This window comes from Camponotus floridanus, unplaced genomic scaffold, assembly GCF_003227725.1.
Source record: "Camponotus floridanus strain SB8 unplaced genomic scaffold, Cflo_v7.5 scaffold114, whole genome shotgun sequence".
Lineage (NCBI taxonomy): Eukaryota > Metazoa > Arthropoda > Insecta > Hymenoptera > Formicidae > Camponotus > Camponotus floridanus.
Window position 1 is genome coordinate 482,725 of NW_020229231.1, and position 24,690 is coordinate 507,414.

At 28.0% G+C, this 24,690-nt stretch overlaps 1 protein-coding gene across 2 annotated transcripts; it reads right to left on the bottom strand.

The window, feature by feature from the left end:
• Positions 1–2,537: 2,537 nt before the first annotated feature.
• LOC105253523 (fatty acyl-CoA reductase 1-like) lies at positions 2,538–22,659 on the bottom strand. Of its 2 annotated transcripts, none has more exons than XM_025414996.1 (9): positions 22,360–22,659; positions 21,877–22,125; positions 21,446–21,591; positions 21,079–21,188; positions 17,573–17,765; positions 16,800–17,045; positions 4,621–4,797; positions 3,441–3,521; positions 2,538–2,791 (listed from the first exon to the last, which is right to left on the bottom strand). In XM_025414996.1, the coding sequence occupies exons 1-9, from the start codon at positions 22,570–22,572 to the stop codon at positions 2,692–2,694; spliced, it is 1,515 nt and encodes a 504-aa protein (XP_025270781.1). In that variant the 5' UTR covers positions 22,573–22,659; the 3' UTR covers positions 2,538–2,691. The 2 variants fall into 2 exon arrangements, with proteins under 2 accessions (XP_025270781.1, XP_025270785.1); XM_025415000.1 differs by lacking the exon at positions 2,538–2,791 and adding an exon at positions 3,239–3,333.
• Between the last annotated feature and the right edge of the window lie 2,031 nt (positions 22,660–24,690).

A 24,690-nucleotide genomic window follows, 5' to 3' on the forward strand; every position in this document is an offset into this window, starting at 1 on the left:
TTACATATTACGTAAATCTAGAATGTTCTCTTTTTTAACATGTTTTGTTTATGGCAGACATTTGACATTAATAATGTTAGTAAATATTTCGTTAAAAAAGATGTAGAAAATATCTTCGCAAACGTTCGCTTATATACTATCAACAAATACGTCAAAGATATTTAAAAATTCCTAGAATATGTCGAATTTTGTGACACAAAGTAATAATACAAAAGCTTTCCGAATATCAAGAAAACATTAGCAAAAGAGATAGCCTTACAAATAAAAATCTAGAAGAAGTCTAGAAATTTTAAATTGATAGATGTAAATGAATGAGACAGTATGTTATTTCTAGCAATTTATTTTGTATACAAATAGTTATAGTTTGGAAAGACAACGTTTCTAAATCTATGTTTATGTGAGATTCTTTTATTTTCATTCATATGATAAACAGAATATGTTTCTAAACTTGTTTCGTTTTTTTTATCATTTTAATTATATATGTACATATATGTATAAGTTATTTTATTATTTTAATAATATTAATAATATATTCCCAATTTTGTAGATGTGAGGCGAGGGTAAACTTTAATTCGAAAAGTTAACATTCATGTTCTGCGTATTATTGTAAAGAGTACATCTGTAATATTGATAAAGTTCCTTAAGATTATTATAAAACCTTACTCTCAACTCTAAATTATTTAGACAACGCATGATATTATGCATGATTAATTTTTATGATATATTTTAATAAATAAGATGAAGTAAGATATATACACGTATCATAAATGTAATAATGTAAATATATAATTTTGTTAAGATCATTTTTTCACATTTGTAAATTTTGAGATCTGCAAAATTGTGTGATATTAATAAATAAAAATATTTCAAATAATTTTATAAGAGAATAAAAGTAAATTACTTCAAACGACGTAGTAATTTACTTTTTCTGATTTATTATACACATTTATTTTTGTAATATTATATAACACAATTTTATTTTTCTCAAAATGTAAAAAATAATAATAAAATAATTCTCAATCTTCATCTAACAAAGAACATCAATTATTTCTTTAAATTTAAATTTAACATTGATTTTAGAAGTTATAGGAATCGTATAAATAATTAATTAATTATAAGTATAAATTAATTATTAAAAATATATATGTGTAATTAATTTAATATATAAAATATATTTAACTATTGTATTTATTACATAAATTTACAGGCATAAACATATAAAGAGCTATTTAATCATAATTAGATATTATTAAGTAATTGCTGTAAAACATATTCTTTATAATATTACATATAATATTTTTATTTATTAATATTTTACTTATAATATTATACAATATTAAATATTATATTAATATAATTATAATGTATTTTTAAAATGTAATTTTTATGGAACAATATATTTAGCAATATTGACAATATATTTAAAAATACACGATCAATATATGCACAAATGTATGTAAACGTCGTATTGTAAATGTTCCATATTTTGTATTAATTAATATATACATATTATATACATTGCGAATATTAATTCATACATAATACGATTTTTGGCAAGACTTTTTTACATTTGATAAGTATGATTTTATTTTACAAGTGATTTTAAATCGATACACTATTTTCTTGAGACATAAAAATAAGAATAATGTAACCATATAAATATGAGTATCATTATAAACATATAATGTTTAAAGAAATAAATGATTGAAATATATAAAAGAGTATTCCAACTTGGCATACACAGATTTAAAAAAATTTATATAATTGTGAAACGTAAATCTAGAAACGTTTTCTTTTTAATATATTTTGTTTATGTTAAAATTTAGCGTTAATAACATTAATAAATATTTCGTTAAAAAAAATGCTGAAAATTTTCTTCCGGCAAACGTTCGTTTATATACTATCAACATTTCGCAATTAAAAAAGATATTTTAAAAATTCAAAGATATTTAAAAATTCTTAGAATATCTCGAATTTTGTGACACAAAGCAGTAATATAAGATCTTTCCGAATATCAATAAGAACGTTTATTTTTAAATCGATAGATATAAATAGATAAGCGGAAGAATATTATTTCTAGTAATTAAATATTATTTTTAGTATTTATTTTGTACATAAATGGTTAAGGTTTGAAAAAACAGCATTTCTAAATCTATGTTTATGTGACTTTCTCTTATTTTCATCCATATAATAAGCAGAATATGTTTTCAAACTTGTCTCGTTTTTTTATACTATTATTTCCTTGCCAGCTTGGTAGGAAGGAGACAGAAAACTGTATTCTGTCCTCTTGTACTATCCGAAGCTAGTCAAAGCGGCGAGCTCACATTCTCATTATCCTTTTCACGCCGTGTTGCATGTTACTTGCGGCGGAGATCTGGTAGCTTTTGTTACACAAGTTTTTCTTTAAAACAATTGTGTTCTCTTGTCTGGCGATGCCTCTTTAAGGTGCCATGCTGCGATGAATGTTTTTTTATTTCTATATGGTTAGATTAAAATAAAAAGAATTATACGTTTTTTAAATTATATTTTGTTTATTCTGTTACAATAAATGTTCAAAATGGCGATCTACAACCTCAATACAAACATTGCGCATCTACGGTGCATTTGCTGACGTACCCTTTGAAAAATTCCAGAATTATTGCGAATTGTATCGCATGCGTTCGTAATCCTGTAATGAGCTCATTTCGGGTATTAACAGAGGTTGCATATGACATTGTAACGGGGGCAAGAAATACGCAAGTGTAAATGTTCATTCAACCTGGCGCCAGGAGACATCGCCGGACACGGATTGCTTAACAAAAATTGTTTTATTTATCAAGATCTGTCACCCCTTCAAGTTTGTCCGAAAGCACCCTGTATATACAGGATCCGGCCCAAATAACATATGTAAGCGAGTACAAGGTAATCCCTTATAAAAAAATAAGAAAAAAATATAGAATACAATTTTTTCATTTGAGGCTTTGTTTTCGAGAAATTCGAGTTTAAATATCCGTTCCGTTTAAATTACATTTCATTAATTGTTTATTTTAAATTGTTATAAATTACAGTTATATAAATTTATACAATATCCAATTATACAAGTTATATAATTTTATACAGTATCCAGTTATACAAATTGTACAATTTTATACAGTAGCCAGTTATACAAGTTATACAAAAGTTATATAATTTTATACAACAAATTATACAATATGCAATATTTATAAACCATTGTTTTTATATAATCTCTTCTCTCTCTTTAAAAAAAATATTTAAAATCACATACATTTATATATCATCGATAATATTCCAATAATAATAACAGTTTTAAATGTTCTTACAAATAGATCCACTCTAAAATAAATACTTCTATTATATTTAAAAATTAATATCTTATGCAATCAAATAAGCAATTAATGTATCCAACAAATAAATAACAATAATGTTTCTTTTATTTTTACCTTTTACAATGTGCTTTAGCTGCTTTTAATCGATTCATATCTTCATGAAGAAGATATTTTTTGGTACCTATTATTGCATCCCTTCAAATAATAAAATAAATATTTAAAATTATTTTTAATGTAAATATTATTACATTAACAAAATTGTATAATATTATAAATCAATCTATTTTTCAGCAATTAAAAACTATATTTTTATTTCACGTTTTATTTTTATTTCATTTATTATCATAAATGAAATAAAAAATATAAAGATATAAATCCAGTATGTGCTTAATTAATTTATCGTGCATTTGTTGCTCATTGAATATATTAAGTTGACTTATATAAAGGTAATTATTTAGCTTAGGAGGGCCATCTCGAATAACCTTGACTTTGACACATATTGTCAAAGTGATGGACCCTGAGTAACATTCAAAAGGTTTTAGTCGACGCTCATTGTTTATTTCAAAGTTATAAATAAAAGAAGTTAATGATATAAATAATGTGAAACGAGATATATTTGTAAAATTTCATGTGGGTTTGCGACTTTCCACATACACACACGCGCGCGTGCCGCCCTCCCGCCAGTAGGCAAGGTGGACCTTGCTTCATGTGGAAAGTCGCAAAGCCATGTGAAATTTTGCAAATATACATCTCGTTTCACATCATTTATATCATTAATTTCATTTGTTAACAATTTTTTAATAAGCGGCGACCTCCAATTATTTTATAAGCAAAAGTTACTTAGAATGATGTCTTTGACAACACACGAAGATCAAAGTCTCGGGGCAGAGGTCCGAATTGTATAAAATTATCATCTTTTGAAACTTTGAGATGGAGATAGGGACTAGACTATTTAAGTTCGGCTATTATATATATATATATATATATATATACATGAAATTACGCGGGAAAGTATCCTTGACAACATATGTCAAGGTCATCACCGTATAGACCGCAAATTGTTTAGTTTTACCAAAATTATTTTTCAAATTTTAATTTTTATGAAAGAGCAACTTGCTCAAAAATATAAGGTAGTATTAAATTATGATATACCATTAATAGAGAGCACTATTTAGTAAATATTTTTGAATTTTTATATATAATTTCTAATAAAAATAAAAGCCCAAAAACCATGTGCTGGATCAGCACATTCTAGCTTCTTTCTATTTAAGATAAAGAATATTTTTATATTTACCTAAAATACTTAGTCATATCAATATCAGAAAGATCTATCGAAAATATTTCTCGATCATCAGGTGATATTAGAGACATCAAATTTCGACTATTTGTGTTATCAAATTTCCATTCGTTACACATAAAATGATGCAAAACATGATTGGCCACGTATGCTTTCCTTTGTAGTCCTAATATCCTATGTAGCATATTATAAGCATTAAGGTAAGATAATCGAAAAATGAATATTTTACTAGATATTTTATGGTTCTGTAAAATTAAGGAATGATTATTTTAAGCCTCATAACTTGAAATGTATTCAATGAAGAAATACTTTATTATAGAGTTTTGGAAAGCTCTCGAGATAAACTGCAAGAATAAGTAATAAAAAATAGGGGGTTCCGTTTAAAAAATTGAAGATGACCTTTACGTGATCTTCAAACGACTTTCTAATGTAAAATCAATGACACCATTTTATGGCTCCCTTAAAACTATGCAACTTTTTGTTTAAAACATTTTCACCGAAACCGTCGTAGTTTCAAGATATTCAGCTGCATTACTTAAAATGATACCCTGTATATAACACGCGATTTACACTTTTAATAACTATATAATTTTTCAATTATTATTAAAATTGGAAATAATTGAAAACTATCACAAATTTAAAAATAATTATTTGAGAAATATGCAATTTTACATATTACAGTTATTCTTAAAAAAATTTTTTATATAAAAAGAATACGTGCAAAATAACATCTTGAATTGATAAAAGTAAAAAAAGAAAAATAAGTATATATATATATTTTTTTTTTATTCGCGGATGTTCTGCCGGGCGGCAGCTTCCGGCATTGCCGAGAAAACGGAACGATTCCGGGATGTATCGTTAAAATGTATTCGCATGTGTGTGTATGTAGCGACCAGCTGATCGCAGCGGGCGCCCCGCGTAAGCACCCGCGTCTGACGGTGAATCATGCCACCCTTATCTGCCTCTTGTATTCGACCCGTCATAAGTTAATTACTTCCTTTAGTAATTGAAAAATTCAAAAAGTTAATTCTAAGACGATTTTTCCTTTGCAAAATTTCCGACGCTTAGTCGGAAATTGACTCAAGAATGTGTAATTTCACTGACAATAGGATTATTTTAAATCACCCTGTATACATATTAGGGTGGTCCTTAACAGGGGTGTTTTCAAATTTCTATGCTCCCAGGGGCTCAAAAGCTTCCAAATCTATAAAAAAAAATTCCCTGAAAATTTGAGCTCTTAATATCAACTCTAAGATAGTCCGCATTCCAACCTAAGTTTCTTATGGAAATAACATGAGAAAAATTTCCTTCGTTATTTAGAATTTTATTATTCGGGAATAAATGGATCTATCATGATGATTCATACATATTTTTATGAAGAATTTAACGCTCTACAAAAAAGGTCTCTTATAGTTTTTCGCTAAATCTATTAGTTTAAAAGTTATTCGAGCTTAAAGTTTAATTTTTATATAACTATTAATATTATTAAGTATGATTATTAAGTAAATAATTATATATTACAAATATATTAAATATTTCTTGTAAAATTTTTATCTATGATCAAAATAAGCAAATGCCATGTTTATAATTTTCGTGGCATTATGGACTGACAAAACTTGTGAGTCACTTACGCCATCTATAATAGTATTTGTGTACTCAAATATTTCGACCTTTAAAAATATTTCTAAATCACTTAACCTCTAATTAAAATAACCAACCTGTGTGAGCTGTCAAAGAAAATATTTATTCATCATGACATCAAGAATAATTTTACGTCAAAATATTTATTTGATTGGTGATGTGGACACTCAAATTATCGGTAATAAATTGCCATCAAAATTACAAGTGCTAAAAGTTTTTTTTTATCATATACGTATTCTAAAATTAAAATTACGTGAAAGTGCTGAAATCTGTGCAGAAGAAGTTAAAGTATTTTGGCACAAAGCTCAGATACCAACTAAAAGAAAAGATCATTGCATAGATCAGTTATTAAAATTATATGAACAATATCAGCTTCTCCAAAAAAGTATGAACAGAGACTCAAATAAAATTAAAGAGGACGAATTTAAATCTTCATTGTTAAATTTATTCGACATTGCCCATGCGAATGCGGCACAAATGGTCAATGAAAATATAATGCATTTTTTGACTCAACAACGGAAAGACGGTAGAGTGGGCTATATAGCTAACATTGAGTCTGATGATAATGAACAAACCCAAAAAATGAAGGATGAACTACTACAGCTACGTCGTGAAAAATTGGAGAGAGAAAAAGCTCGATACGGTAAAATTGATTTTAAAATCATTTATAAAGTTGAATTTATTTATTAAAAATGATTGTATCTTAATTTCAATCACAAATTTTTATATTTATGACTTTTATGTTTATTAAATAGATGAATTTGTGGAATTTACATCGAGCAGCGAAGTGGAAGGAGTAAATCCATTAAGTCAAAAAACAATATCGTCTCAATCGTCTGCTTCAAATTTTTCCGATGAACTGGCAACTATTCAGCATCAAGAATCAACACAATCTCGTGGCACAATAAATATCGTAAATGATAAATTAGTAGCGGTCTTCGATCATTGTAAAATAAGCGACCGCAATGCTGTACGTTTGATTGTAGCTTTATGTTCATCATTAAATATTAACGTCAATCCATTAATAGTAAATCGATCATCAATTCGTCGAAGCAGAGAGAAAATACGTGAAGAGAAAGTTAAAGAAATCAAAGAACTTTTCAAAACTGAAGACTTGAATGCTAGTGTCCTACATTGGGATGGAAAAATTTTGAAAACTTCAAGTGGAGAAAATAAAGAACGACTACCAGTTGTATTAAGTTGTGGACAAATCGAAAAAATATTAGCGATCCCGATACTAGATGATGGTACAGGACAGTCTCAAGCTGATGCAATGTTTGACGCTGTTATTGATTGGGGTATTCCTGACTGTATTAAGGCTCTTTGCTGTGATACTACTGCTGCAAATCTAGGATCAAGTAAAGGAGCTGCAATTTTACTTGAACAGTTACTCGAAAAAAAACTCCTGTATTTGCCTTGCAGGCATCACATGTTTGAGCTTATTCTAAGGGATGTTTTTGAACTTAAAATACCTACAACTTCAGGTCCTGATGTACCTTTGTTTAAAAGATTCCGAGAGAATTGGACAGAAATTGATACAAGTCAATATTCTACTGGCATTGAAGACTCGTATGTGCAAGACAAAATACAGAATCATATTGAAAACATCAATGAATTTATCCAAAAGCAACTTGATTCTGAACAACCAAGAGAGGACTACAGAGAATTTTTGGAGCTTGTTCAGGTATTTATCGGTAAAGTTCCGTGCAGTGAAGTAAAATTTAGAAAACCGGGTGCATTCCATCACGCTAGATGGATGTCGAAGGCCATATATACTATCAAAATATATTTATTTCGTAAACAATTCAAAATAACCGTTAAATTAATCAAATCAATTTCTGAAATTTGTATTTTTATTGCTACAGTGTATATCAAAGCATGGTTTACTTGTCCTCTAGCCTCTGAAGCTCCAAATAATGATTTATCATTTTTAAAAGAACTTATTGATTATAAATTGACAGATGCTAAAATATCTAAAGTAGCATTAAAGAAATTTAGCAAGCATTTGTGGTATTTAAATCCAGAAACTGCAGCTATGGCGTTTTTTGACGAAAGAATATCACTAAACATTAAGAGCCAGATGGTAATTATGTTAAAAAGTATTGACAAAAGTTCAGAAAAATTGAAACGCTTTGAAATTAAAAACATTAGAGACGTATATAATTGGAGCATTGCTTCATTCATATCATCAAGATCACTCCAGTTTTTCGAACGATTTGGGATAAATACAGATTTTTTAAATTTAAATCCATCTGAGTGGTGTCGAAATGAAGATTACCAGAAGGGTTTGCTATTGGTAAGAAATTTGAAAGTTGTTAATGATATTGCTGAGCGTGCAGTGAAACTAATTGAAGAATACCATAGTATACTAAGCAAGGATCCAGAGCAACAACAATTTATAATTCAATTTCTATCAGAATATAAGCAATATTATGCTGATAGTCGAAAATCTACAATAATGAAAAATATGAAAATTGATTAAAGCTAAGTATCCAAATGGTATCATATTTCATCCGTTCTTTTATTTTATTATCTTGAAAATTAAATAACTATCTGTTTTATTTATTTCAAAATCACATATATTAATCACAATTCTACGGATAACATTATATTTGCTTATTTTGATCATAGATAAAAATTTTACAAGAAATATTTAATATATTTGTAATATATAATTATTTACTTAATAATCATACTTAATAATATTAATAGTTATATAAAAATTAAACTTTAAGCTCGAATAACTTTTAAACTAATAGATTTAGCGAAAAACTATAAGAGACCTTTTTTGTAGAGCGTTAAATTCTTCATAAAAATATGTATGAATCATCATGATAGATCCATTTATTCCCGAATAATAAAATTCTAAATAACGAAGGAAATTTTTCTCATGTTATTTCCATAAGAAACTTAGGTTGGAATGCGGACTATCTTAGAGTTGATATTAAGAGCTCAAATTTTCAGGGAATTTTTTTTTATAGATTTGGAAGCTTTTGAGCCCCTGGGAGCATAGAAATTTGAAAACACCCCTGTTAAGGACCACCCTAATACATATATATACAAAATAATTCAAAATAACCTTATTACACACATATATATATACATATATATATATATATATATATATATATATATATATATATATAAATACAGGGTGTATCTGAAATGATGCATTAAACTTTAGAAGCGTATTTTAAAGGTCAAAATAAGACTTTTTTTTCTTATGAATATGGAATATATCCGCAAATAAATCCCCCTCCGAGCTAAAATTCGACAATGTGTGAAATTGACCAATATCCGCAATGCAAATTTATTTATCTCTCAAGAAAGGGTGATAGGTAACATCAAAACCAACGTCAAATAATAATTTTCCTGAAATACAGCCAATTTTCGATTTTTCCCCCAAACTTTAGGGGCCTCTAAAAAAGTCGTATTTTAACCTCTAGAATACGCTCCTAAAGTTTAGTGCATCATTTCAGATATATCCTTTATACTAAATCGAAAGGAATTAGGCTCGTTATATATTAAATAACATGATAAGAAAACTAGCGTCTACGAGCCACAGCGGATGGTAATGCCTAAAAATTCTTTTTAATTGTACACGAAATTTAAACGAAAACACGGCATATGCATATATTTTACTTGTTGCATTTAACCAAGATATAGATTCTCATTTTTGAGAAATTCTATAAAACCCTCTTTACCCCCCTGAAGAGACGTAGACGAGAAAAATATCGGGGGGAAGTCGCTGAATCGGGAAAGGCATTACCATCCGCTGTGGCTCGTAGACGCTAGTTTTCTTATCATATTATTTAATATATAACGAGCCTAATTCCTTTCGATTTAGTTTAATTCACGCGTAGCTAAAAAGATCGCGTTTCATTTTCCATAGTTATAAACAAATAGACGAGAGTGATATCGGTGTGGCGCTGAATAGCTCAGTGGTAAGAGCAGTCGCCCGGCAAGCGAAAGACTCGGATTCGTTTCCTGATTCAGCGACTTCGCCCCGATATTTTTCTCGTCTACGTCTCTTCAGAGGGGTAAAGAGGGTTTTATAGAATTTCTCAAAAACGAGAATCTATATCTTGGTTAAATGCATCAAGTAAAATATATGCATATGCCGTGTTTTCGTTTAAATTTCGTGTACAATTAAACAGAATTTTTAGGCATTACCATCCGCTGTGACTCATAGACGCTAGTTTTCTTATCATGATATCCTTTATATATTAATAAAATTACTACTATAAATTATCTCGACGGATAAAGTTCCGAATAGGTGAACCCTCCGATTTTTTTGAGACTATACTATTTTTTTATATTTTTGTGCGCTGATTACGAATATGATAATGAAAATTTGCGACTAGGTTATTTTCAAGGTCAAAACTCCAAAAAATTGAAAAAAATATCACTTTTTTGACATTATTTCGATAAATATTCATGTATTTAAAAAATATTTCAAATAAAAGTTGTAGTTCTTGTAAAAATATATCATTTATGTCCTATACATTTTTTGCATAAAACTGATAGTTTTCGAAAATAATGAGATAAAAGAAAAGATCCTCTCTCTTTGCACTAAGAAACATGAAAGAAAACATTAATATATTCTTCGTTCTCAGCCAAGCCCGGAGTCAACGACTAGGACGTGACAAAGAACTGACACCATTTTTTTTGTTTTTATACTTTTTCTTTGTATTTTTGTATTTTTTAATTTTTTTGTATTTTTGTATTTTTTAATTTTTTTTACATTTTTTTCTTGTATAGAATTTATATTTATTAAATCTTCGCCTTACTAAAAATCTGATGAGTCTAAAATATATTAAAAATAGATACAGAAAAGATTAGCAAGACCCCTACGCAAGGTGTGTGTGCGTATAGAATTTATATTTATTAAATCTTCGCCTTACTAAAAATCTGATGAGTCTAAAATATACTAAAAATAGATACAGAAAAGATTAGCAAGACCCCTACGCAAGGTGTGTGTGCGTATAGAATTTATATTTATTAAATCTTCGCCTTACTAAAAATCTGATGAGTTTAAAATATACTAAAAATAGATACAGAAAAGATTAGCAAGACCCCAACGCAAGGTGAAAAGCATATTATGTTTAAAAGTTATTTTAAATTTTTATAATAGATATTAGCTATATCATAGACGGGGGGGCTTCGCCCCACCTGCACCCCCCCTTTTCCTGCTCCTACGTTTGCCCCTCGGGAGGCTTGGCCCCCCCGAACCACCCTATAATATACCCCCGACCTACTTTGTCCCCAAGTCATTTTAACCCCAGAGTTTTTTGTCCAAATTATTTCATCCCCAGAGTTTTTTCGAAGGAGCTTCTGTGTACAACTGAACGATGTGCAACTTTCCGTGTATACCTGAGCGGTGTGCAACTTAGTAGTGTGCAAATAATTAGTATCCAAGTGCGCCACTCCCAACTTAACATATACCGTCATTTACCTATTTACCACTAATTTTAGTCTTTAATGTCGATTTTCTCGAAAACTTTTAATTTTACGCGAAAAATGTATACAACATAAATGATACAACATAAATGATATATTTTTACAAGAACTACAACTTTTATTTGAAACATTTTTTTTATACATGAATATTTATCGAAATAATGTCAAAAAACTGATATTTTTTTCAATTTTTTGGAGTTTTGACCTTGAAAATGACCTAGTAGCAAATTTTCATTATCATATTCGTAATCAGCGTACAAAAATACAAAAAAATAGTATAGTCTCAAAAAAATCGGAGGGTTCACCTATTCGGAACTCCACCCAATAATTGAAATAAACTTATATACACTTATATATGTTTAATAATATAAATTAATAAAATCCATTTATTTTTGTAAATTGATTCTATATATATTTATAATAACTTTTCTCTTGACTCGTAAATACCTGCAAATTATGATCAATTGTCCTAAAAATTTTTCTTACTGCAAATGTAAAAAATACATATTAATTGTATTATAGGGGTGTAATTATAACGAATTAGAGAGAGATTTATTCAAAATTAAATAAATCATTAATAAAATTAATGAGTAAATAATAAAATATATTAGTTAAAATGAATTTTTCAAAGTAATTAAAAATAACGTAAATCGGATCATTTTTAATTAAATATATGATTAAAATTTAATAATTAAACTAAACACAGTAAAGGTCCGTACGATAAATCAACAAAATTTCATAAAAGGCTTAAGGGACCAACGCAAAGGTAAAAGATGCGAAAATAAAAAACGGTTATATTAGTATAATAACCTAATAAAACTTTTATTTAAATCAAGTGACAAACGCTGCGTTTCGACCCAATTCGGGTTCTTATCAATGTCAAATCGCAAAATACCAGTAAGCAAAAATAAAATTCAATATAACGGTCATTAATAATAAGTGACGGAAAGACACAAAGCAAAATAAATAGTGATAAAAGAGTCAAAAAAGTCAAAATTAAATACGCAAATAACGGGCGAATTTAAACGCACAAAAAGCGCAACGCAATGATGGGCAAACCCATGATCCAAATTCCTGGTATGCCATGACAAAAACCATGTCGCTCCACCCTCGAAAAACGCACGCCGACAAGGAAACCCAGTCATAAGGTCCACAAACATCTCATTAATACAAGGCAGTCAAAGAAGCCTAGGTCGATGACCAGCCAAAATGCAATGGAGCCCAATGTGCTCTGATTAAACCTTAATTCGGGTGGCATACTATAAAAGAGAAAAACAACAAAAAATGTGTAAACCCCCCTAAATGACATTAAAAACCCCAAAAGATAGTACGGGAATCAATTTATCAAAATTTAAAAAATAAAAAAGTTATAAAGAATAAATTAAAAGTAAGACAAAAAATAATACGATGTGAAACGATTAGAAATAGATAAAAATGCGTACCCTTCCCCAAAATGAAGGTAAGCAGAACACGGAAATCCTTCGAGGAGAGAGCAATACAGGCACGACACAAACTCTCTAATCGACAGCGCCGGACTGAGAGATACGAGAACGCAAAGAGGCGACGCAAGATCCCCAAAAAAGGAAAGAGGGGGAAAGAAAGATATCACCATCAGAATGAAGGATAAAGAAATGATGAAAGGAAACATTTCGAAGAAATCATTGTGAGAATTTCTTTATAATTGGCAAATATATCTTGTCAAGGAACTCCGTGTCACTCTGGATGTTGATACCGTGATTCTGATTAGAATATGTAACATTTCTGCAATTAGTCTCTTTTTATATCCCGGTTCTTCTTCTAAAATGGAGATGTTTGCCCAGTCAAATTCATGACCTTCCATTCTATGAAGGGACACAACCGAGAGAGACCCCGATGTCTTATTGATATCAGAGCGGTGTTCCTTGATCCTAGTTATTAGTTTCCTCTTCATCTGACCCACATAAGAAGCATCACAATCTAGACAGCTGATCTTATAAATGACATTAGAATGGTGGAGATCAGGTAAAGGATCCTTATGCAATCTGACGAGAGAGTTCAGTTTGTTGTTCACAGAGTAAGCCAATCTTCTATTCGCATATTTCTTGATATTCGAAATGAAATTTCTGGGAAAACTTGAGGAAAAAGGAATGGTGAAAAAAGGAGAAAGAGTAGGAGAGGAGGGAGTATGGAAATGCAAGTCAACGTCATTGCTCTTAGTAAAAATTAAAAACTTGAGTCTTTGAGTAATCGTTTGAAAAATGAAATGTATCGGATAACCATTGTTCAATAAAATTGAGATGATAAAAGAAAAATTATCGTTATGAAAACGCGGATGTGAAAATCTAAAAATCCTATCAGTCAAGCCGATAACCACTCCTCTTTTATGTGACAGAGGGTGGTGTGAAAAAAATGAGAGAAGTCTCCCTGAAAAAGTCGGTTTCCTGTACCAATTGAATTCAATGTAATTCTTGTTAATGATAATAGTGTGTGTCCAAGAAATTTATACTACAATTATTAAAGTATTCAATGGTAAAACTCAATCTGTTGTGAAGTGAATTAAACATCTGGAAAATGTGATGGATAAATTGTCTAGGAACAGCAAGAACAATGTCGTCGACATAGCGTATGTAAAAAGGAAGAGAAACTGGGAGGGATGAAATTGCTCTTTCCTCCAAATCCGCCATGATAATATCTGCCAAAATCGAGGAAAGCGGGGAGCCCATCGGAGTGCCAAAAATCTGTTTATAAATGACATTATCAAACTTGAAATAAGTGGAATCCATAATCAGTTTAAGAGAAATAACAAATTCACCGTATGGAATACTGATATTCTTTTCAATGAAATGCTATCGTTTCGCAATTCCTCCAATAACCAAATCAAGTGGAACATTGGTGAAAAGACACAAGAAACATTGGTGAAAAGACACAAGAAACTCACAACATCCAAAGACGCCAAGTCATAGTTGTCTTCTAAGTAAAAATTATTAAGTTTTTTAATTAATTCAAAACTGTTTTCGATATGGCTTCTCGGATTCAGCAAATTCTTGTATAGGATGCCGTGGAGAAAAGGCGCCAATAGTATAAAGGACTGTTAATACAAGAGTATAAAGGACTGTTAATACAAGAGACAATCACACGTAACGGGCATTCCTTTTTATGTATTTTTGACAATCCATAGGCATCATGGGTTTGCCCATCATTGCATTGCGCTTTTTGTGCGTTTAAATTCGCCCATTATTTGCGTATTTGACTTTGACTTTTTTGACTTTTTTATCACTATTTATTTTGCTTTGTGTCTTTCCGTCACTTATTATTAATGACTGTTATATTGAATTTTATTTTTGCTTACTGGTATTTTGCGATTTGACATTGATAAGGACCCGAATTAGGTCGAAACGCAGCATTTGTCACTTGATTTAAATAAAAGTTTTATTAGGTTATTATACTAATATAACCGTTTTTTATTTTCGCATCTTTTACCTTTGCGTTGGTCCCTTAAGCCTTTTATGAAATTTTGTTGATTTAATAATTAATTTGATTAAGAGATTCGATTTATATTATTATTATTATATATTAGGTTTGATTTCATTTTAATCGCAAAAATCTCATTAATTTATTGCAATTATTTTCAAATCGGAAAAATGCAAAATATAAAATTTATATTTTTTATATACCGCGGAATCATGCTGTAATATATTCACTGCACGACAGTACTCGTTGTTATTGTCGTGCTTATGCGTAAGAACAAAGCAACGCGGGAAAAGTCTATCATAACGAGTTACATTTTCAACTGAAAATAACGAACATTATATATATATTTACTCAGTATTTTATGGGTATTTATTTAATTTTGTACAATGGTAATGCAAAATGGTTTACTTCTTTATGCTCGCCGACTTTCTACAAAAGGAGGATGGTTTAAAAGCCCAGACAGCACTCGATATCCTATGGATATCCATTTTATGTTAATTTTATGTTGGGGTGTCCATGGATCATATCAAGCTACGCGGTAGCATCACGAGTACATAAAAAAACTAAGTACATAAGCTAAGTACATAAAAAAACAGGTCCAAGCATTGAGGGCCATTGTTCTCGACGCGGCGCTACTAACTTGGTAGTATCAAGTGCCCTATTTAACCCCCTATTTAACGGAAGTGCGGAATTTCACGTCAAGTAAACTTTCGAGTAAGATATTTAATAAACTAAAGCCGAAATAAAAAATCTAACGACATTTTTATGATATAATGAATACAAACTTTCGATTGCGACCTGTTTAAATAAAATCGGTGTAGTCAATCCTGAGAAATGATGATCGAATATCAGAATTATGACATTTTTCCATAGACACAGTAAGTATAGACCGAGCATCCATTGTATAAGCGTTAAGCATACGAAAAGAAAGACAAAAGATGTAAGATGAGTTTCTTTCTCTTTCCATGCCGGGTAGCACTTCTCCACATCTGCTCGCGCCGGTTTGTCATGGAGGTGCGAGGAGATGGGATTAAAAAGAGAAAGAAACTCATCTTACATCTTTTGTCTTTCTTTTCGTATGCTTAACGCTTATACAATGGATGCTCGGTCTATACTTACTATGTCTATGCATTTTTCGTTCTTCTCTTCCTTTTTCTTCAGATTCAGACTCACGTATATATGCTCGCACGCACACGCGCAAAGCTTTGTCCCTCAAGCGGCGTTCACACCGCTGTGTATACACATACATACACTTTTTTTGTTGTTTAAGAAACCGCATGCACTAAAGGTCAGCATTCATTCTATTAAATTATATAATAATTAAACTATATAAAAAGATAAAATTTAATGAAGAATAAATTTTTGGCTCACGTACGTGCGCATTGTGTGTGCGTATAATATCGACCGTCAACATATACATACCGGACATTCCTGCCGGTGCGTGTACGTTACGAAACTTGAATTTCTTAATTTTACACATAAACTATAAAATCTCATAAAATATTCATTTTTCGATTATATTACTTATACTTAAATATTTTTATACACAAAATAATGAAAGGAATCAATTGATGTATAAAAAACACACATAGCTAACACATAAAAATAACACATTTGGTACTTACACAGATTGATGTCCCGAAAATTTTAAAATTAAATCTAATATTATAGCTGGTAAAATTTGCAACAACATTGTCAACACATAATATATAATTAAACTCTTAGTAAATACAACACGAGGGGTCCAGACAGTTCCTTCTAAAGGTATCTTTTTTAATAATTTTAGTATAATATTTGTTTCGACTTGAAATGATGTACTTTTTTCAGGAAAAGTACAGTTTATGACCAAAAATGTAGACTTTGGTGTAAAACTAATGATAATAATAATATAAATTAATTAATATGCTTTATATATAAGATTTAAAAAGATTACTTTAAGATTCAGAAATATCTTATTGTTAAAAGATAATATATATGAGATTGCTAGAATATCACAATATTATTATAGAATTTCAAAAATTTTATTTCTATATATTTTAAATTCAGTATATTAAGTATAAGTATATTAAATATATTAAGTATATATTAATAATTAAATATTAAATATATAAATATAAAAAAAATGTTGTTGAATTATTTTAAACATCTCTGTTTAATCTTATCCAAAAGAAAATTGTATACAAATTCAATCGAAAATAAATATGTTAGTTTTTAATTCCTTAATGCAAAAAAGCAAATGGAATAATTTAATGTTTGCATAATGATAGCATAATATAAATTTAGTTTGAAATTAGGTTAAGAATGGAAATTAATTAATTTCCCTTCTTAACCTTCCCTTCTTAACCTCGTAGCTTAATACAGTTAGAAATGTATTAATAAATAAATTGATGTTACATACGTTGTTAATCCAAGCTTCCAAGTTACAAGAATTATAGTGTTGATAACAATGTCTATTGGCATGTCATTTTGTGAAGTACAGTTACTACCATATGCTACTCGAAATAATCCTTTTCCACCAAATGCACATAGTCCCATTGGTCCATTAAAGTTATCTATCCATCCTGGGATTGGATCTTTCAACGAATTTGTTACTATAACAAACAGAATATATTTTTCGGATCATTATTATTAGATTATTATATAAAGTATTCCATGATAAACGGGTCCCACTTCAGTAAACAGAAGACATAAAAACAATGATAAAAATTCATATTTACGTATATCCTATCAGATTTTGTTTCCGAGTTATAGTCATGTTGGTATTTCTTATATTAATGATTTCTTAACAAAAAGAATAGATCATGCAGGCCTTATTGGCTAGCCTGTACATTCTCTAGACTAAAATTTATTATATCATTAGGTTTTTATTTGTGACGCGGCTTGAAAATAATTGTTTATTTACAACCCTCCTACATTGAAATACTTTGTCGTATATGAGAAGACTGCCAATCCGATGAATCCGACAAACCTCATATTTTTAAAAAAGTGTAGTATTATATGACATATTTGTATTCAGATTGAAGATAAACACTTCTTAATAAGAGTAAGCAGCTCTATTATTGGAATACAAACATTGGAATATAACATTACAATTCGGAAACAAGAATAAGACACATATACAGAATATTTCAGAATAATTATATCAACGTTCATGAGGCAAAGTAAAGTAAACTGAATAGAAAATCTTTACCATTTTGTAATTTTCATATTACATAATTATTTAATTTTTATTAAAATATTAATTAAAAAGAATTGCATTGCATTCAATCAACAGTGCATTTCGCATGGTTAGATTATAAGATGTACGCGCTGGGCATATCAGAAACGAGCATGGCAACGAAAAGACAAGAGTCGAGATACACATCAAGATTTTCGTTCCCATGCGATAAATTCATATGAATTTAAAAAAATTTATTAAAATCTGTAACAACTGTATTAGATATACTTCTACAAGACATTTTTCGACAATTGAATCTGATAAATGTAAGACTTTTCAAATTTCAAGATGGTTCTGCCATATTGATGCCTATGTAAATTTTCTTTTAACTTAATACTTGCATATCTCTCTAAAAAAATTGTCCTACGGCAATCAAAAATGGATTTAAAAGATGAAGAGTAATACTATACGATGCCATTAGCGAAAATATTTCAAAAAATTATGCTTCCCCGTTAATAATAATAGGCATTTTTAAACTATTTAATCATAAATTACTCAAAAACTTAATGTGTTGGGGAAATTCTGCAGCCAGATTCGTTTCCAGCGTTAAGAAATCTATCAATTCATCTACTCTGTTTTTTGTAATTGAGCTCTAGCAAGTTTATGTATTTATTTCTTTTTTTTTTGACGATTTTGCTGTTTTGCTCTCAACTTTTTGGATTTCTGAAAATTTGTTCTGAAAATCCAATGAAATCCTAACAACACATAATTTTGCTGTTTTGTGTTATCTATCGGAGTGTTTAATCGACTTGAGACCTATCGATACATCAGAATATACAGGATAGGGCAAAAGTTCTGGAACGGTTACATATCTCTTATTCATATAACTAATCTCGAGAGCTCTCTAAAACATTATAATTAAGTTAGTTCTTATTAAGTATCTTCCGAGTTATGAGGCTTGAAATTATTTCTTAATTTTACATAAACCGTAAAATATCTTATAAAATATCAATTTGCAATTAACAATTACATTTTTTTTTCGAAACAATTATGTGTTTTCTTTACACCAATTGATTCCTCTTATTATTTTGTACATAAAAGTATTAAGGTAAGATAATTGAAAAATAAATATTTTTTGAATAATGAAAGGCAATCAAGAGCCAACGCAGTTGTAGGGCGTGGATAAAATAATTTCCAAAGGAGCGATTCAATTCCAACGATCCATTCGCTTTATTCCAAACGTTTCGGACTCAATTCGAGCCTTCTTCAGTGATTCTGATAAAAACAAATAAAAAATACAAATAAAAATAGTATTTTTTATTTGTTTTTATCAGAATCACTGAAGAAGGCTCGAATTGAGTCCGAAACGTTTGAAATAAAGCGAATGGATCGTTGGAATTGAATCGCTGCTTTGGAAATTATTTTATCCACGCCCTACAACTGCGTTAGCTCTTTATTGCCTTTCATTATTTATTTAGTTTTGTTAATTTAGAGGAGCCTTTAACTTTGTTTAATTTATTTAAATATTTTTTTATTATATATATATATGTATATATATATATATATATATATATAGGGTGTCCCAAAAGTCCTGGACCGGTCAAATATTTCATAAACTATGTACTTTAGAAAGAAATGTTTCAGACAAAAGTTGTATGGCTTGAAGGGGGAAACACAATGTTGTTTTAAAAAAAAATATGTAATTGTTAATTGCAAATTACATATTTTTTTCTTAAAAACAACTATGTTTTTTCTTTACACCAATTGATTCCTCTCGTTATTTTGTACATAAAATTATTAAGGTAAGATAATCGACAAATGAATATTTTACCAGATATTCTACGGTTTATGTAAAATTAAGAAATGATTTCAAACCTCATAACTCGAAAAGTACTCAATGAAGAAATATTTAATTATAGTGTATTGGAAAGCTCTTGAGATAAGCTACACGAATATGTAATAAAAAATAGGAAGTTTCATTTAAGAAATTGACGATGATCTTCACATGACTTTCAAATGATTCTCCCACGTCAAATCATTGCCACTATCTGATGGCCCCCTTTAAGCCATACAACTTTTGTCTGAAACATTTTACGTTTATGAAATATTCGACCGTTTCGGGACTTTTAGGACACCCTGTATATATAGATAGTAAATATATGTAAGAATTAGATATTTTTACCCATTTCATATAGATACATTTCTAGGTTTATTGATTTTTTGAGTTTTCTTTTTGACTTGCGAATCCGACCGTTATTTTTAAGTTTCATATTCGTGTTCAAAAGGTAAAAATACTAATAAAAATACTAATAAATAGGAAATAGGAAATACTAATAAATAGGAATTGGGTATTCTTACCCATTATTTTATATAGGTGGGTTTTCCGAAAGTTTACCATTTAATTAAGTATTTAGATTTATTTTATAAAATAATTAAATTAATTATTGTAAGTAATAACACATTTAAATAATATTTATATAACAATGATAGGAATGCAACAACGCATTAATGTAAATTTGGCATTAAATATTTGTACGATTTAAAAATTTTCTATTTTTATTTGTATATCACGTTCATGGTATATATATAATTTTGTATTTTATTGTAATGTACTAATACAAATATTAAACGTTAAAACTTTTTATAAAGAGAAGGACAAACTTCTAACTTGTTTAAAAAGTATTAAAGAAAAAAAGGAAGGCTCATATTTTTTTCTCCATGTCTTTTTAATATAGGAAAAAACCTACCTATGGATGGTCTCACAATCGCACACGGCAATGATGAAGAATATTCATGTATTACACTTTCCGCTAAGTTTTTCGAGAATAGATAAGTATTAGGAATATAATCCAAACATCTGTACATAATTTCAAACGTTTATGGCAAATTAAACATCTGTATATAATTTCAAATGTATATGGCAAATTAAAAGATTAAGAGTAATTGAAACAGTATGATAAATGTAAAAAAATTATTTTGTCTTTAATTATATTTCACATATTATATTTGAATATTTTATATATTTATAAAATTTATATATATACATATACATATACATATATATATATATATATATATATATATATATATTCAATTTATATTTGACATATTTACTTAGCTGTAAAGATACTGAGGTTATGTTCATCCAATATTTCGGCCACTTTGATCATTTTCCGCCAATCAGCTATAGGTGGATACACTTTTTCTTCTATAAACGGATTATCCAAATGTACATATGCTGTGCCAACATATACTAGAGCCTTTAATATGAAAAACAATTAATATTAAAATTATGCTTTATCCATAATATTATAATTAAAAAGTTTATAGCAAAATATTGAGGCATGTTTACAATTAATTAAGAAATCTGTCATATGAGAACATTTCTTTAAGATACACCGAATAAACATAATTTTGAAAAATAAAAAGTATTTTTAAAAAGAAAGATATATAATGATAAGTTAATATATCGCATAAAACATCTATGGAAGATAATTTACACACATAAATATACGAATACACAGAATTAATTTACATTTACTTACTATTAAATTCTTTATATTTTCGGCTAAAATACATATATCTCTCGTTGATCTGGTATTGGTAAAGATAGCATATTTTAAGCTGTCATTAAATTTCACACTTGCTGCATTATGAATTATTATAGTTACTCGTTCAATCAGCATTTGTCTATCGGCAACAGATAAATTGAAATTTTCTTGACTGATGTCACCAAGAACTGGAATTAATTTCTTAAAATTTAAAGACTGCTTCTCTCGTAATTTATCAAACAACTGGAAAATGAAAAAATTATATTACGTATAGAATATTTTTTTATAAAAAATTTGTCATAAATTTTTAAAGTATTTTTAAACGCAAAAATTGTAAAATAATTTGATGACTTCTCCTACAATTTATTATTTTTAATGTTTCTCCATGTTTGATCTTATATAATTTTTATTAGTATGTTATAATAATATTTCTAAAAATATTGTGTGTTTTGTAAGAGAAATTTATTTCTAACTTACTGGTAAACTTAACATTTTCTCAAGTCTTTCGTTAATGTTTATGCCTTTTTTCGGGCGCATTAATATAAATATTTCTCGAACATCCGGGCAAGATCTTAATATCTTCTCGATGTACACTTTGCCTATAAATCCTGTTGCGCCTGTTAAAAATATACTTTGTCCAGCGTAAAATGACGGAATCGACTTGGTTGGATCGACTGTATTCTTATCCATCGTTATTAAAATGAAAGAAACAGAATAGTATTAATAAGAGCAAAAAATATATGAACATATATCTAAAAGAGCTTTTGTTCTTTCTAAATCGATATCGTTACTAAACAGTAATCTAAGATTTCGATTATATACTAAAGCTAAACACGTGACTGAAATTGTATGTATTCATAAATCGGAAATCGAGGTCAAAGAGGTAAAAGAATAAATACATGCAACGCAGGCAAATTATGTTTTCATTAAAGTTAACAATAGCATGACAATAGTTTGCAAAATCATGATATATAATTTATTCTATTTAATATATAATTTGTTTAAATTTTTCAATGTTATAAATTACACTCACATCAAAAATATGTACAATAATTTTTATATTAAATTTAGAAATGATTTTTAAATAAAAATAGGCAAATTTAGCAAAAATTTTGAATCGATAGAAGATGAGATATCTTACATACAACTGAATCGTTTAATTAAATATTGTATAACATAGAAACGCGCAAGATATTTAAAATATGTATATATGAAAATACACTGGTTAACACTGGGAAATTAATATTCTAAAAATTTACCTTTCTAAAAAATGTAAAAAAAGTGCCAAGTTCATGCGGCAACAAATTATTTCAATATAATTACATATATTTTATAAAAATAATATCAAAAAATTACACCAAGAATATGTCGTCTCAGTGCTGCTAATATTGTAGCCTAAAGAATCACCAGCTTGAATTAAAATTATGTCGTAACATAATAAAAATTCGATGAATTAAAATTATATCTATAAATATAATTGTGAATTTTTATTATGCTCCGACATAATTTTATTTTCATAAATTAATTTTCTACAATTCTTCATAAATCTTGAACATCTTGAAAATATAAAATAAAATTGATATCTATAAAAATGTATTAAATTGTCTTTTTCAGCATAAAAATAATTTCACATAATAATTTAAAATACACACAATTTTAGATGATCTCAAAAAATAATTTATATATTACTTTTAAATGTTAATAAAAATGTGAGCATTTTAAATGCAATACAATAAAAATTACAAAATATAAAAGATTTACTTGCAATATTTTACCATACAGTTTAAATGTGTGTATCAAAAAATTTGTTTTAATTTTTAATAATTTATTTGCAAAATAAAAATATTTTGTTTTTATGTAATAAAATTAAATTATATTTCTGTCAGCACATAATAATAATGCCATAAAATTGCTATCTTTACCTATGTTAAGGTAAAATTTACGTTTGATATCATTTTAAATAATTTTTTTTATGTGTTTACATAATAATAATGTTTCCAAATAGTTTCTTTATTAATTTAAAATATTTTGTAATTTACACAATTTAATGATATCGATTTTTTAGATAAAATAGATTTAAGCAACAAAATATACATGAAATAATACATTTTGTATGATGTTTCTCTTCAATAAGAAAAATACAACGGTTTTATTTATTCAGTTTTTTGAGAAATGTAAACTTGACACCCTTTTTTTCTTTTCGTTAAATATCAAATTTGATATTAATTTAAATTTCACAAATTTCATTTCACTCTCAACCATAAATTATATATAGCAGTAAAATAATTAATTAAATAATATGAATAAATATGTGCAGAAAAATATTCCAATAATATTTTCAATTTTTTATTTTTTTGATATCTTTTATTGATAGAATAAAGATAAAATAAAAATGAAATATAATATAAAGATTACACTTATGAAATATGATGAATTAATATGAAATATAATATGAAATATAAAAACAGATTATAAGAGATTTATCTTATCTCCTTATTTTCTTTTGTTTATATTATATATGTCACATTGATAAATTAAAATTAATATATTTTTTCGATTATATTATTAAAAACGTTTAATTAATTAAAAAGAAGAATTATTATTAATTAATAAAAAAGAGATTTGCTACAAAGAGTAAAAAGGACAGAAAATAACAAAGAAAAAACATTGAATTGCGTCAGTTATTGTGTATCTCTTTAATATGTTAGATGCAACTGTTTAATGGAAATGAAAACATTGATTTACGTCAATTATTGTGTGCCTTTTTAATATGTTAGATGCAACTGTTTAACCTTTATCTAGTTATGC

Coding starts and splice junctions, on each gene's coding strand:
- LOC105253523 (XM_025414996.1), bottom strand. CDS start 22,572: ATGGATAAGAATACAGTCGATCCAACCAAGTCGATTCCGTCATTTTAC. Junction 21,592..21,876: donor AAAATATAAAGAATTTAATA/GTAAGTAAATGT, acceptor TTCATATTAAAG/GCTCTAGTATATGTTGGCAC. Junction 21,189..21,445: donor CTCAGTATCTTTACAGCTAA/GTAAATATGTCA, acceptor AATTATGTACAG/ATGTTTGGATTATATTCCTA.